At 24.9% G+C, this 13,373-nt stretch overlaps 3 protein-coding genes across 7 annotated transcripts; 2 read left to right on the plus strand and 1 right to left on the minus strand.

Annotated features, from left to right (window-relative positions):
- Nucleotides 1–3,982: 3,982 nt before the first annotated feature.
- Nucleotides 3,983–7,612, minus strand: ear (ENL/AF9-related super elongation complex transcription factor). The gene is made up of 4 exons (XM_015325237.2): nucleotides 7,233–7,612; nucleotides 6,989–7,132; nucleotides 6,620–6,885; nucleotides 3,983–6,522 (listed from the first exon to the last, which is right to left on the minus strand). Exons 2-4 carry the CDS (start codon nucleotides 7,125–7,127, stop codon nucleotides 4,609–4,611), a joined length of 2,319 nt encoding a protein of 772 aa, XP_015180723.1. The 5' UTR covers nucleotides 7,128–7,132; nucleotides 7,233–7,612; the 3' UTR covers nucleotides 3,983–4,608.
- A 333-nt stretch (nucleotides 7,613–7,945) lies between these two features.
- Blos1 (biogenesis of lysosome-related organelles complex 1 subunit 1) lies at nucleotides 7,946–9,211 on the plus strand. Of its 3 annotated transcripts, none has more exons than XM_015325240.2 (5): nucleotides 7,946–8,101; nucleotides 8,262–8,355; nucleotides 8,560–8,632; nucleotides 8,695–8,912; nucleotides 9,027–9,211. In XM_015325240.2, the coding sequence occupies exons 2-5, from the start codon at nucleotides 8,295–8,297 to the stop codon at nucleotides 9,059–9,061; spliced, it is 387 nt and encodes a 128-aa protein (XP_015180726.1). In that variant the 5' UTR covers nucleotides 7,946–8,101; nucleotides 8,262–8,294; the 3' UTR covers nucleotides 9,062–9,211. The 3 variants fall into 3 exon arrangements, with proteins under 3 accessions (XP_015180726.1, XP_089034998.1, XP_015180727.1); XM_089178872.1 differs by having other exon boundaries at nucleotides 7,958–8,101; nucleotides 8,269–8,355; XM_015325241.2 differs by having other exon boundaries at nucleotides 7,969–8,122.
- On the plus strand, nucleotides 9,079–13,262 carry LOC107068611 (ribonucleoside-diphosphate reductase large subunit). 3 transcript variants are annotated; one of them, XM_089178870.1, is made up of 13 exons: nucleotides 9,079–9,217; nucleotides 9,336–9,426; nucleotides 9,519–9,697; nucleotides 9,795–9,883; nucleotides 10,018–10,195; nucleotides 10,324–10,687; nucleotides 10,771–11,075; nucleotides 11,153–11,315; nucleotides 11,391–11,785; nucleotides 11,861–12,048; nucleotides 12,144–12,452; nucleotides 12,559–12,747; nucleotides 12,827–13,262. In XM_089178870.1, the coding sequence occupies exons 3-13, from the start codon at nucleotides 9,661–9,663 to the stop codon at nucleotides 13,067–13,069; spliced, it is 2,460 nt and encodes an 819-aa protein (XP_089034996.1). In that variant the 5' UTR covers nucleotides 9,079–9,217; nucleotides 9,336–9,426; nucleotides 9,519–9,660; the 3' UTR covers nucleotides 13,070–13,262. The 3 variants fall into 3 exon arrangements, with proteins under 3 accessions (XP_089034996.1, XP_089034997.1, XP_015180722.1); XM_089178871.1 differs by having other exon boundaries at nucleotides 9,536–9,697; XM_015325236.2 differs by lacking the exons at nucleotides 9,079–9,217; nucleotides 9,336–9,426 and having other exon boundaries at nucleotides 9,456–9,697.
- Nucleotides 13,263–13,373: the final 111 nt, after the last annotated feature.

Consider the following 13,373-nt stretch of genomic DNA (forward strand, 5'->3'; position numbering starts at 1 on the left):
TATGGTAGAAATTTACGTACTTAAGAAAATAATAATAATAATAATAATGATAATGATAATAATAATAATAATAATAATAATAATAATAATAATGATAATGATAATGATAATGATAATGATAATGATAATGATAATGATAATGATAATAATAATAATATAATAATAATAATAATGATAATGATAATGATATTGATAATGATATTGATAATGATAATAATAATAATATAATAATAATAATAACGATAACTTAATAAAATTCGCGAATATAAAATAAATGAATATTTTAACGACACATGGAGGTCGTAAAATTTGCATTTTGAGAAAGTCCTGATTTAAATGATGATAAAAAGAACAAAATATAAAATCAGAGTATTGTTAATGTAAAAAATATATAACGGTAAGTATAACTTTATTTAATACACTAATTGTGTGTGAGTAATATTTTATTTATTAAATATAATGTGTATAAATATATATAATATTATATTATTTATATATATTATTATATATTATATATATATATATTATTTATTAATATTTTATATTATATATAAAATTTATTTATATATAATTATATTTATTATTATTTATATTTATATATAAATTATATTTTATATTTTATTATTAATTATATTTATATTTAATTATGTTTCTTTTTATTATTAATTATATATAAATATTTATATTATATATATAATATTATTTAACACACTAGTTGTGTGTGTGTAATATTTTATTTAATAAATATAATATATATATATATATATATATATATTATTTATTAAATAAAGTATATATTATATTTGAAAGAAAGAAAATGAGAGGATTTGAACGTTGATAGGTAATTGTTTATAAGACATTTGAATAGATTTTATTTTCTATTATATTTGAAGAGTAAATAATATACACAGAATGAGACATGTTTCATCGAATGGCATATAGTATTTTAAACTGCAATGCTGCCTTGTACTGTATCTTTGAAAAGTTCTCTTAAAAAACTACTATTTACAATATTATGCGTATTTAGTTTCGTTCTATGTTATAACAAATTATAATGCATTCGATGAGAGCATTGTTTACATATGTATGTTTCTTGCGTTTGTGTATATATATTTATTAGAAATTATAATCACGTGTGTACTTCTTACACATGAAGAAACAGATAAAATCGTATAATTAAATAATATTCTAATTTTTAATTATAAACAAGAAGAAAGAAAAAAAAAGAAAAAAGAAATTACACATATGCATAAGGTATGTATATATCACACATATACTTTGATTAAATAAATTAAATTTATATTAATGCAATTTTATCAAACATATATATATATATATATATATATATATATATATATATATATTAATTAATAGATCTAAAATTGATGAAAAGTTCATAATTAACAAAAACGAAGAAGAATCAATTATTTTTTATTATCAAGAGAGATTTCATTTTAAAATATATATTATATAAGATATCGTCTCGCGAAATCTTGTTGTGAATACCATAATTAAATAGAACATTATCCTTCTTCATACATATATACACACACATATATATATATGTATATTTCTCATTTAAAGAAGAAAAGATAATAATAATTACAATAATAATCGAAGATCATTAATAGAGATAAAATTTAACAGAATTAAACTAATGTTAAAATAAGAACAAACAAAAAGATACTGAAAAATTATATATATATATATATATATATCATTATCCGATAGTTTCAATATATTAATTTGAATCTTTTGAAATTTACAGATGACGTTTATAATATAAATGCTTCGTCTGGCGTGTTATTTTTTAAGAAAATTTTCATTCAAATATAAATACATATTTCATAGGCTTAACTGTATTATCGTGATCTTATTAATTTTTTTTTTATTCTTTTCTTTCTGTTTTTTTTTTTTTTTTTTTTTTTTTTTTTTTTTTTTTAAATCAAATACCACACATCTTTTTGCAGCACTACAAAAGGAATTGATATATTTTTCTATGTATAATATATAATGTATAATATAATAATATAATCTCTATTATTTGTCTTATGAAATGACACACTGTAAAACTATACACGGCATATCTTAATTTATGCATTATTCGTTTATATACAATTTCTTTTATTTTATATTATTATTATTATTATTATTATTATTATTTATTATTATTATTATTATTATTATTTATTATTATTATTATTATTATTATTATTATTCTAAATAATATCAAAACGTTAGTTTTATTTTCATCTTATTTTTCTTTTCTTCTCTATTTGGTTTTATTAATTGCACGCAACATCATGACTTCTTTCAAAATGATATTTGAAAAGTGCGTTTAATTTATTTTTTATATATATATATATAATTACAATGTTTCTTTCTTCGTTTTCATTTTGTATAATATGAGAATTAGCATGATTCATCTGATTTTTTTTTATTTAAATATTACTAAATATTTATTGAAAATGTGTTCTCTTCTTTTGTTTCAAATGTGTTATTATAGAAATTTACTAAGTGAATAATAAGATATTACACACAAATATTAAAATAGTAATATCAAGATCTTGAATACGAATAGTTCGTAATGAAATGAAAAAAAACAAAAAAAAAACAAAAAAAAACAAAAAAAAGAGAAATATTTACGAGAAAATATCATATTAATTCGTCAAATGTAAGTATAAGCATTATATTGCAAAAATATTCTTTTTATTCATTTCTCTGCATGGAAATTATAATTGTTTTCAATTAATTGAGTAAAATCAATTTTAACAAATTTCATTGAGAGTTCATTATTGTAGCACCACCTTTAAAGACAAATAGAATTATTAACATTGTATAATAATAAAGACAAATTATTCTAAATTATTCGTTTTGCAATATCACTCTTATACAACATTATTATTATTATTATTATTAATACTAAATATGAATAAATAAATATATATATATATATATACGTGATTATCTTAAAAACGATTCTAAGCAACTTTTCAGGGGAATAATAATTCGGAAAGAAGAAATTTACGTAGGAAATTTTTCTTCTAAAACTAATTTTAAAATTAAATCACCAATCAAATATTTATATTATACGTTTCACTTTTGTTTTTTATTTTTTTACTTCTTTTATTTTATTTTATTTTTTTTATTTTTTATACACGATGAAGTTGTACTTGTTGTTTTGAATTATTACAATAAATGCATATATAATTTCAATAATGTTCTATACAAAATCCCCTGAAAAGTATTTTATGCATAATTATAAATATATCTTCAGCAAATGATGATAAATGAGATAGGAGATAAAATTCATTACATTTCAATTCTAATAAACAACTAATGATGATAAAATTAATGTCTGTTAAAAAAAAAAAAAAATTATGCTTCCTACATTTGTTGATACCATGCCATTTTGTTTTCTATATGGAAGAAAAAAAAAAAAAAAGAGAAAGATTACTATTAAAATATGATAGAACTAAAATATCAAATTCTCCTATCAACATTTTGTTAAATATTATACATCGTGTATTTTCGTAAATACGCAATATCTATATATATATTTACAGTCTCCACCTTTATAATTATTATAAATAAAATCTCTCAAGAATTATTTATCGATCAGTACATAAACGCATGATAATAATACAAAGTATCCTGTAAACGATGATACAAGCTGGCAGAAGATGATTCTACAGAAATTCGAGAATGTAGATCACCCCCTCCTCACTTGTGCCACCAATTACAAGACACTCTATATATAAAATAATAATTCTTTTACATATTTTCATGTATAATCATTCCTTATTCACTTATACCATCAATTACATAACACTCTGTAAACATATATATATATATATATATATATATATATATATATATATATATATATAAAATAACGCGTTTGAACGGGTTTCAATTATTAAATAATTATTTATAATTATTCTCTTTTAGATTAGAAAAAAATATGAATACTAACTAAATGTTGCGTTTAAGTTTTTAATATTATTCTTCTGTTCTTTTGTTTTTATTTTTATTTCTCTTTTTCATATTATTCGTATAAATAACTAATAAAACAATCTTACGTGATGATCATCGAAGGTTTTGTAAAATCTATTTAGATTTAAAAAAAAAATCGTCATGAAAGATAATACGATTTTATCACTTTCATTTAATTACCATTAAAATTAGTAAATGAAAAATATTTAATAGATATATATTCCTATATATATATCTATATATACATAGTTCAATGCACATAACTTTCTTTATACTACCTACGTATATATATATATTTATACGAATGATTTCATTTGGCTGAATTAAACCATATTGTATATAATGTTTTAAATATATTGCAATTAAAACAATGCAATGTATATAATTCTAATATAAAAATGATTTCTTCTTTTAAAATGATTAGAAGTAAGGAAGTTTTTTTTTTACTAGAATATTATATGATAAACATTTTATCACATAGCGAAATAATTAATAAATCGATAATGATTTAAAATATGACTTTAGCATACAGCAATATATTATATATAATTTAACGAAAAAAAAAGAAAAAAAAACAACAATAACAAGTGTCATGTTTTATATTACAGATAGTCATGAAGCAGAAAAAAACTTTTGAAGACGGTGTACTGTTCTGCGATCGAGAGCACACAAATCAAAATCAAATGTCTTCTTAGTAATTTCGTATTGACCTGTCTCTTCAATAACACGAACAACTCTTTGCAATTCATCATTATCTTGTATCGTCATTATCTTGTGTTGCAGATCCTTCAACTGCGACACATAATCTTCGGAAAATACGGGAGCTTCACCAGAGTCGGATTCTACCAAAGTACAATTGGTAGAATCTGGTGCCACTTGTTCCCCATCAGTTTCTCCTTCTTTTTTATTCATTTGCTCAACCATGTTACGTTCATTCTTTTCTTTTACAATATCTCGAATAGAATCGCCATCCACCACGACTGGTGACTGACTAGAGGATACCAATTCCAGCAATGGTGAAGTCGAATGACTCCTGTCCTTTTCCCTTTTAGAATTATGATCGTCATCACCTTTACTCTCACTTCTTCGTTTCCTCTTTTTACTTTCCCTTTCCTCTCCTCTACTACTTTTGGGTCTATCCCTTTTATTACGATCACTTTTATCTTTCTTTACTTCATTTACAGGTGGCGGCGAAGGTGGTCTTGTTGTTCCTTGATCCGTTGAAACAGTCGAGGGAGCTGTATCCTCAAATTCCTTTCTTGCATTCAAATTTATGGTTTTACTTTCAGCGAAGGATTCTTCATCTACGGACGGTGCTGAATCGCTACTATCTCTTTCCGGCATATATGCAAAAAGCATGGAAAGAGGATTAGACGACGCTGGCACATTATTTTGCTTTTCTGCAGATGATTTGGATTTATCTCGTTTTTCCTTTTTCTCTCTTTCTCGACTGCTATCTCTCTTTTCTTTTTTATCTTTCTTCTTGTGCTTATGCTTCGTCCTATCTTTATCACTTTTATTTTCCTTAACCTTCTCCGACTTTTCACTTTTTTCCAATTTGTCGACTTTTGGTAATTTATCGTCTTTAATTTTATCGCCTTCTTTAACGGGTTTGGGAGATTTTCTACCATCCTTTATTGACTTATAATCCTGAGATTTTTCTTTCTCTTTATCAGACTTTTCTAATTTCTTATCATTTATCTTCTGTGCTTCCTTAACACTAGAACGTTCACCTTCCTTGTATTTTTCTTTTTTCTCTTTATAATTGTCGTCCTTATATTTCTTCTTTTCCTTCTTTTTATCAGTCTTGTTTATATCCAAGGAACTTTTAGAATTATCTTTAGCCTTATCCTTATCCTTGTCCTTGTCCTTATCTTTATCTTTATCCTTATCTCTCTCTTTTTCTTTCTCCTTTTCTTTCTCTTTCTCTTTTTCTTTTTCTTTCTCTTTCTCTTTCTCTTTCTCTTTATCCTTCTCTCTTTCTTTTTCTTGAACAGACTTTTTTAAATCTTTCTCTTTAGACTTCGGTGGTGATGACCTTTTAACAGAAGGTGAAGAACTACGAGGCCTTTTTACCAAAGAAGGAGAAAATCGTTTATTCGTTGGACTCGAATAACCTTTGCTTCCAGGACTAGATGGTCTTTTTAATTTTTCCTTACTTCTACTTTTTTCCTTTGAAGGATCCTTAACCTTTTTATCCTTCTTTTCTTCTGTTTTATCTTTCTTCGTATCCTTATGAGGACTGTCTTTACTTTTAGTTACTTTATCTACTTTATCAGCCTTTTCAGATACACTTACAGGTTTGACAGTATTACTTTTATCAGATTGGATTACCTTTTTATTTTCAGGAGATATTTTCGCCGTCTTTATAGGAGGTCCAAATAATTCAGCGAACGAGTTAGACGTCTTGGATTCTATTGGGCGATGCTTCTTTTGCTCACCAATAGATAACTTTGGTTTACCAACCATAACGGGAGTTTTTATCTCACCTCTGTCTGATGTACTCTCAGTATTGGATATTGTACACTGTGAATATAAAATTGAAATAACATGTTAGATATATGTATTAGATTTTTATAAAAATTCTTTATTAAGTAAAATAAAATTGTTTGATGATACTAACACCGCCTCCTTTTAAAAGTTTTCTTTTAAATTCTTCCGATGGATTATTTATTATTTCAATATGACGTATAACTTTATTAATAATCCTTCCTCTAGGTTGTAAATTAAGTTTGTAAAGAATTTGAAATCTTTTTGGTTCATCCTTATTTTTTAAATAAACATGAATTGGGATCATAAATCCTGCATACCCTGATTCTTTGACCACATAAGGTGGTTCCTTTACTACTCTTTTAGGTTTTGGAAATGTTTCATGTAGTTGAAACACAACTGAAAATAAATAAATAACAATGTATTAAAGTAAAAAAAGTCGAAAATATTTCATGTGACTTGATTAAACGTTAATCTTCGTATTGAACAAAAAAAATATTACCTTTCTCAATATAGTGATGTATTTCTGTGTTGTCAACTCCTCGTACAAAAACTTCCCAGTCATGTGTAAAACCTTCTGGCGAGATACGCTCACGTAATATTGATACATGTCCACATTCCAGTGTAAGTCGAATTGCCATTCTCTCTTAGAGAAAATAGTAAATATATATTTTCAAATAAAAATAATAATAATAAAAATGTAGATGTTAATTTAAATTTCACACACAATCACAAAATCTCATTACATTTTTATATATCATCAATAACGTGACTGAAACTGCTTGAAGAATATTCGTTATTGAATATTATATATTATTCAATGAACGTGTGTAATGATAGGAATCATTGCGCGTTAATTTATATCAAACGCATACGTAATAACAATACTTCTTTGATAATTTTCATAAGCACTAAATGTTGAAGCATTGTGCGGTTAAAAATAATTATCTCTGATAAAATATTGATCGTCACATAAGACGATCATAATAATTCACTTTTCAACTTTAACGTATCATTTGTTTAATTTATCTGCATTCGCAATAATCTTATTATTCTTTTTATTTAAGCTTTTATTTCAATCTGACTATCAACAGGTCAACTAAGCACCATCGAAAACTGGACGCCATCATCGTTATCTTGAAAAAGGAAAATTAAAGAAATTTAAATCAGCGCTATCTATGATACGAAGAAAATTCTCAACTAAACCAATCAGATTATACAAATTTTCAAGTTAAGAGAAAAAAATGTAACTACTTTCACTGCAAATATTTAATTACTTTTAAATTGAAAAATCGATTACGAAAAATAATTTCGATAATTCGATAATTCGATAATTAATATCGCAACAACAACCCGAACTCAACCTCAATCTTGGAATTTCGTGTGTTCGATTACCGTTGTTTACAAACAACTCGATCGACTAATAGTACCTAACTACTCTTACCAATAATCAAACTAAACATGAATAACAATCAATAAAACAGTGTTGCCATTGCGGTAATAATTTTGATTTTTGCATAACCTTATATCAATACTTTTGTTTTTATACGAAAAAATACAATATTAGATTAATGTTTTCTGCAATCAATGGTTAGCAATATACATATTGATACTTGTAAGTAACATTATTTTACATGTAAGTAGTAACTTTTAATAATACAAATGAACAGTATCTCGATTATAACCTCTTTAATTATTTATTTAATAATTTAAGTAGAAATAATATTGCATAAATTAAATCATTAAAGCACTCGTGTGTATTTTTGTATGTGTAGAATATAGAACACTGTTAAGAAAAGAAATCAAACATGTTATCATCGATTGTCAAGGAGCACCAAAGTAAACAAGCAGCAAGAAAGGAAAGGCAAGGTACTATAATGTTTTTTAATGTTATTTAAACATGTTTGCTACAATTACAGTGCAGATTTTATTTTGTGTATTGATTACTGTAACAAATGTGTTACATTGGATTTTCTATAAAAATTGATATATCAAATTGATAGCACAAACATGTTTATACATTAATATTATATGATGTAAAGAATCCTATTTAAAATTAGAATTTTTTAACAGAACAGAAACGTAAGGAGGCTGTTCAAGCTGCTAACAATTTAACTCAAGCACTTGTAGATCATTTAAATGTTGGGTAAGTGTTACACATCTTAATTTGTAAACATAAATTCTACATATTGTTTAATGTATATTTAGGGTAGCACAGGCATATTTGAATCAAAAAAAGCTTGATGCTGAAGCTAAACAATTACAACACAGTGCAACCAATTTTGCCAAACAGACACAATCCTGGTTGAATTTAGTGGAATCATTTTCAAGTGCCTTGAAAGAAATTGGTGATGTCGAAAATTGGGCTCGAAGCATAGAAGGTGATATGAGAACGATTGCCACTGCCTTGGAATATTCTTACAAAGGTATGAATATTTAACAAATTATTTATATATAAAAATATATTTACATATATATATATATATATATATATATATATATATTTTTATTAAATCAATTGTATTATTTTTCTTTTTTAGCTACACAAGAAACTCAAGCTGCAGGATCATCTTAAAAGCACAGATTTATGTGCTTTGATTCTTTAGATTTATAAACGAGATAGATTCTTTTATTTTATCCATTCCACATAGATGAAAAATTAGAAATTATTTGTATAATTATTATTCATGTAAATAAAATGATTTATTTTTGTTCCTAAAAAGAATTTACAGTAAGTATACCTTAAATGTAAATTCAATTTTATATTTGTGTGTATTATATAATTTATAAAATATATATGAGATATTAATAAATTATTAATCTATAATTAATTTATATTATATTTATAGTCCAGTATCAGATTACTTCAATCTAGGCCAATCAGGTTAAAGTGTTAGAAACGCGCCCTAATTTTGTCCAGAAGTTGAAAATGATGCATAAGTGAGTAATATTCATGCAAACAAATTTAATGAATGTGCAAATAATGCTTTAATATATTTTAACGCTGATTTTATGAACTAACATTATTAAAGGTTGATATACATGGTAGGTTAATAAAAACTGATACAATAAGTGACATTTGAATATACTTCATATCATTTCATTTCCGTTACGCGCCAAAACAGAACATTTTATGCACAGATAAAAAAAACTTTATTAAAAACATTATAAAAAATGATTGGATCAAAGAAGTTGCACGTAATTAATCGAGGTAATTATAAATAATGAAAAAAAAAATAATTATAAATTGTTAAAAGATAAATGATTTTTCATAATTATACATTTAAATATATCTTTGTTTAATAAAGGTGGCCGGGTGGAAGATGTACATTTTGATGAAATAACAACTAGAATTAAAAAATTATGTTATGAATTGGATATGGAATATGTTGATCCTGTAAGTATAAATTAAAAATATAGTTTCAATTATTTCTTTATCAAGACCTTTAAAAATAATAATTTATACTGTTACTTTTTTGGTAATACATTTTTATAATAAGTACATTAAGTAATTTTAATTATTATTTCTAGTGTGCAATTACTATTCAAGCTTTAAATGGTATATATCCTGGTATAACTACTGCAGAATTAGATAATCTTACAGCAGAGATAGCAGCAAGTATGGGTACTCAGCATCCTGATTATGCAGTGTTAGCTGCTAGAATTGCAGTATCTAATCTTCACAAAGAAACTAATAGTGTCTTTAATGGTATGTATAATAATCATTTACCAAAATTATATTTTTATATATATATGTATGTATGTATGTATGTATGCATGTATGTAATCTTTCATTATTGAAATAATTGTATTAAATATAAATTATTCATTTCACAGAAGTAATATCTGATTTGTACAATACGAAGAACATGCACAGTGGTAAAAACATATCTTTCATTTCTGAAAGATATTTCAACATTATCCAAAAAAATGCAACTAAATTAAATAATGCTATTGTTCACGAAAGAGATTATCATTATGATTATGTTGGTTTCAAGACCCTTGAGCAAAATTATTTGCTCAGAATTGAAAATAAAATTGTCGAGAGGCCGCAGCACATGTTAATGCGAGTAGCTGTTGGAATTTATGAAGAAGATATTGATAGAGTTATTGAAACATATAATTTATTATCCGAACGTTACTTTATACATGGTTCTCCAACTCTTTTTACTGCGTGTACCATAAAACAACAAATGTCAAAGTACGTTTATATAAATTATGTTATATATTAGTCGATAAAATTATTATAATATTTCTTTTTCTTTTTTTCTTTTTTTTTTGTAGTTCTTTTCTATTGACAATGTCTTCTGACAGTATAGAAGGAATTTGTGATACTTTAACGAGATGCGCATTAGCCAGTAAATCTGGTGGTGGAATTGGATTAAATGTCCATTGTATCAGAGCAAGAGGCACACGAATAATTGGTACATTTGGAGTATCCAATGGTTTAGTTCCTATGTTAAGGGTTTATAATAATACAGCAGAATATGTTTATCAAGATGGAAGTAAAAGACCAGGATCGTTTACCATTTATCTAGAACCATGGCATGCAGATATATTTGGATTTTTAAATTTGAAGAGAAATACTGGTAATTTAATTTTATTTGACTTATCAATTTTATATTACAATATTGATATATTAATATCGATTATTATTTTTGTTTAGGAAAGGAAGAAAATCGAGCAAAAAATATGTCCTATGGTTTATGGATACCAGATCTTTTTATGAAACGTGTTCTCGATGACGACGTTTGGTCTTTAATGTGCCCTTGCAAATCTCCCGGATTAGCTGACGTTTGGGGAGACGATTTTGAAAAATTATATATCAAGTAAATTTGTATTTTACAATGTGTAACAAAATATTTCATTGTAATCTATATTTTAAATCGTGAATTATTGTTAAGGTACGAAAAGGAAGGAAATTACAATCAACAAATTAAAGCAAGAGAATTATGGTCTGCCATACTTGCATCACAAGAAGAAACTGGTAACCCATATATGCTTTATAAGGATCACTGCAATAGCAAGACAAATCAACAAAATGTAGGAACTATTAAATCCAGTAATGCATGTGCCGAAATTATAGCTTATTCAAGTTCAGATGAAATTGCTAATTGCAATTCAGCTTCTATTGCTGTTAACATGTTCGTGGATCCTAAAGAAAGAAAATTTGATTTTGAAAAGCTTAAAATGATAACTAAAATTGTCACACGTAATTTAGATACGATTATTGATGTTAATCAATATCCACAATCACTTCCAGAAACAAAAACATCGAATCTCAGGCATCGGCCTATAGGTAAATTGTATTATTTACAAATGGTATAAAATTATAATTAAATATATTTACTAATATATTTTATTTTTATTACAGGTATTGGTGTACAAGGATTAGCCGATGCATTTATTTTGATGCGTTATCCATTTGAAAGCGAAGAAGCTCAAAAACTTAACATACAAATTTTTGAAACTCTCTATTATGGAGCTTTAGAAGCCAGTTGTGAATTAGCAAAAGAAAAAGGAGTCTATGAAACGTATTTAGGAAGTCCTGTTAGTAAAGGCGTAAGTTATCAATCTCATACAATTTTGTCAATACCCCCCCTTGTCATTTTATTTTAAATATCTATTGAATTGTTAACATTTTTGTGGATATACAGATTTTACAATATGATATGTGGAATGTAACACCGACAGATTTATGGGATTGGAATACATTAAAAAAAGATATTTCTAAATTTGGTATAAGAAATTCATTGTTAATTGCATTAATGCCAACATCATCTACTTCACGGATTCTAGGAAATAATGAATCTATAGAACCATATAAAAGCAATATTTATACAAGACATGTTTCATCTAAAGATTTTCAAATAATTAATCCTCATTTATTGAGAGAGCTTACTAAATTACAACTTTGGAATGAACAAATGAAAAATGACATTATAGCCAATAATGGTTCGATTCAGGTAAATTATCCTTTTTTTCATTTACATTCTACTTTTTTTATTATCTATTCTTTTGTTTTGTTTTTTTCATTATATCTTATAATAATATAATAATAATATTTTACAGAATATTGATAACATACCAATGGATACAAAATTACTTTATAAAACTATATGGGAAATTCCACAAAAAACACTTCTTAAAATGGCAGCTGAACGTGGACCTTTTATCGATCAATCACAATCAATATCTGTTTATATGGCTAAACCGACAACTGATAAACTTACTTCAATGCATTTCTATGGTTGGAAAATGGTAAGTGTATCTTAATCTTAATAATTAAAACCTTACTTAAAAGTTTATTTTTACTGAACGCTATATTTAATATTTCTAGGGTTTAAAAACTGGTATGTACTGTTTACGAACACAATCAGATACAAATAAATTTAACAGTAATAAAAAAGAACAAAATCAATGCACAAATAATAAAGAAATAAATAAAGAAACGCAAACCGACAAAAATACCAATGAGAATGATAATAAGGATGATAATGATGATGAGGATGATAATGAAATGGATTCAAAATTGATGTGTTCCATTAAAAATGGAGATGCTTGTTTTTCGTGTGGATCATAATTATTTTTATAAAAAAAAATATATATATTTTTAATTATCACAATCCAAATAATATATAAAAGAATAAGATTTATTATGTATGTATTTTGAAAATGATAAGTGATACAGTATTGATTGAACTTTATTTTTCTACCTAAAAAAAATATATATATATATATAAATACTTTAATAAAATATTTTATTATATTGTAAACCTTATATTATATCAGACACCATAGAAAATATTGATAATATTGCATAAAAAATATATTTTTAACTATTGTAATATTTGTTAGAACAATTTTAAATTTTTATCATCGGTTTA

This window comes from Polistes dominula, unplaced genomic scaffold (genome assembly GCF_049000335.1).
Source record: "Polistes dominula isolate Pdom_NZ unplaced genomic scaffold, Pdom_raw_medaka contig_18, whole genome shotgun sequence".
In the NCBI taxonomy this organism is placed as follows: Eukaryota; Metazoa; Arthropoda; class Insecta; order Hymenoptera; family Vespidae; genus Polistes; species Polistes dominula.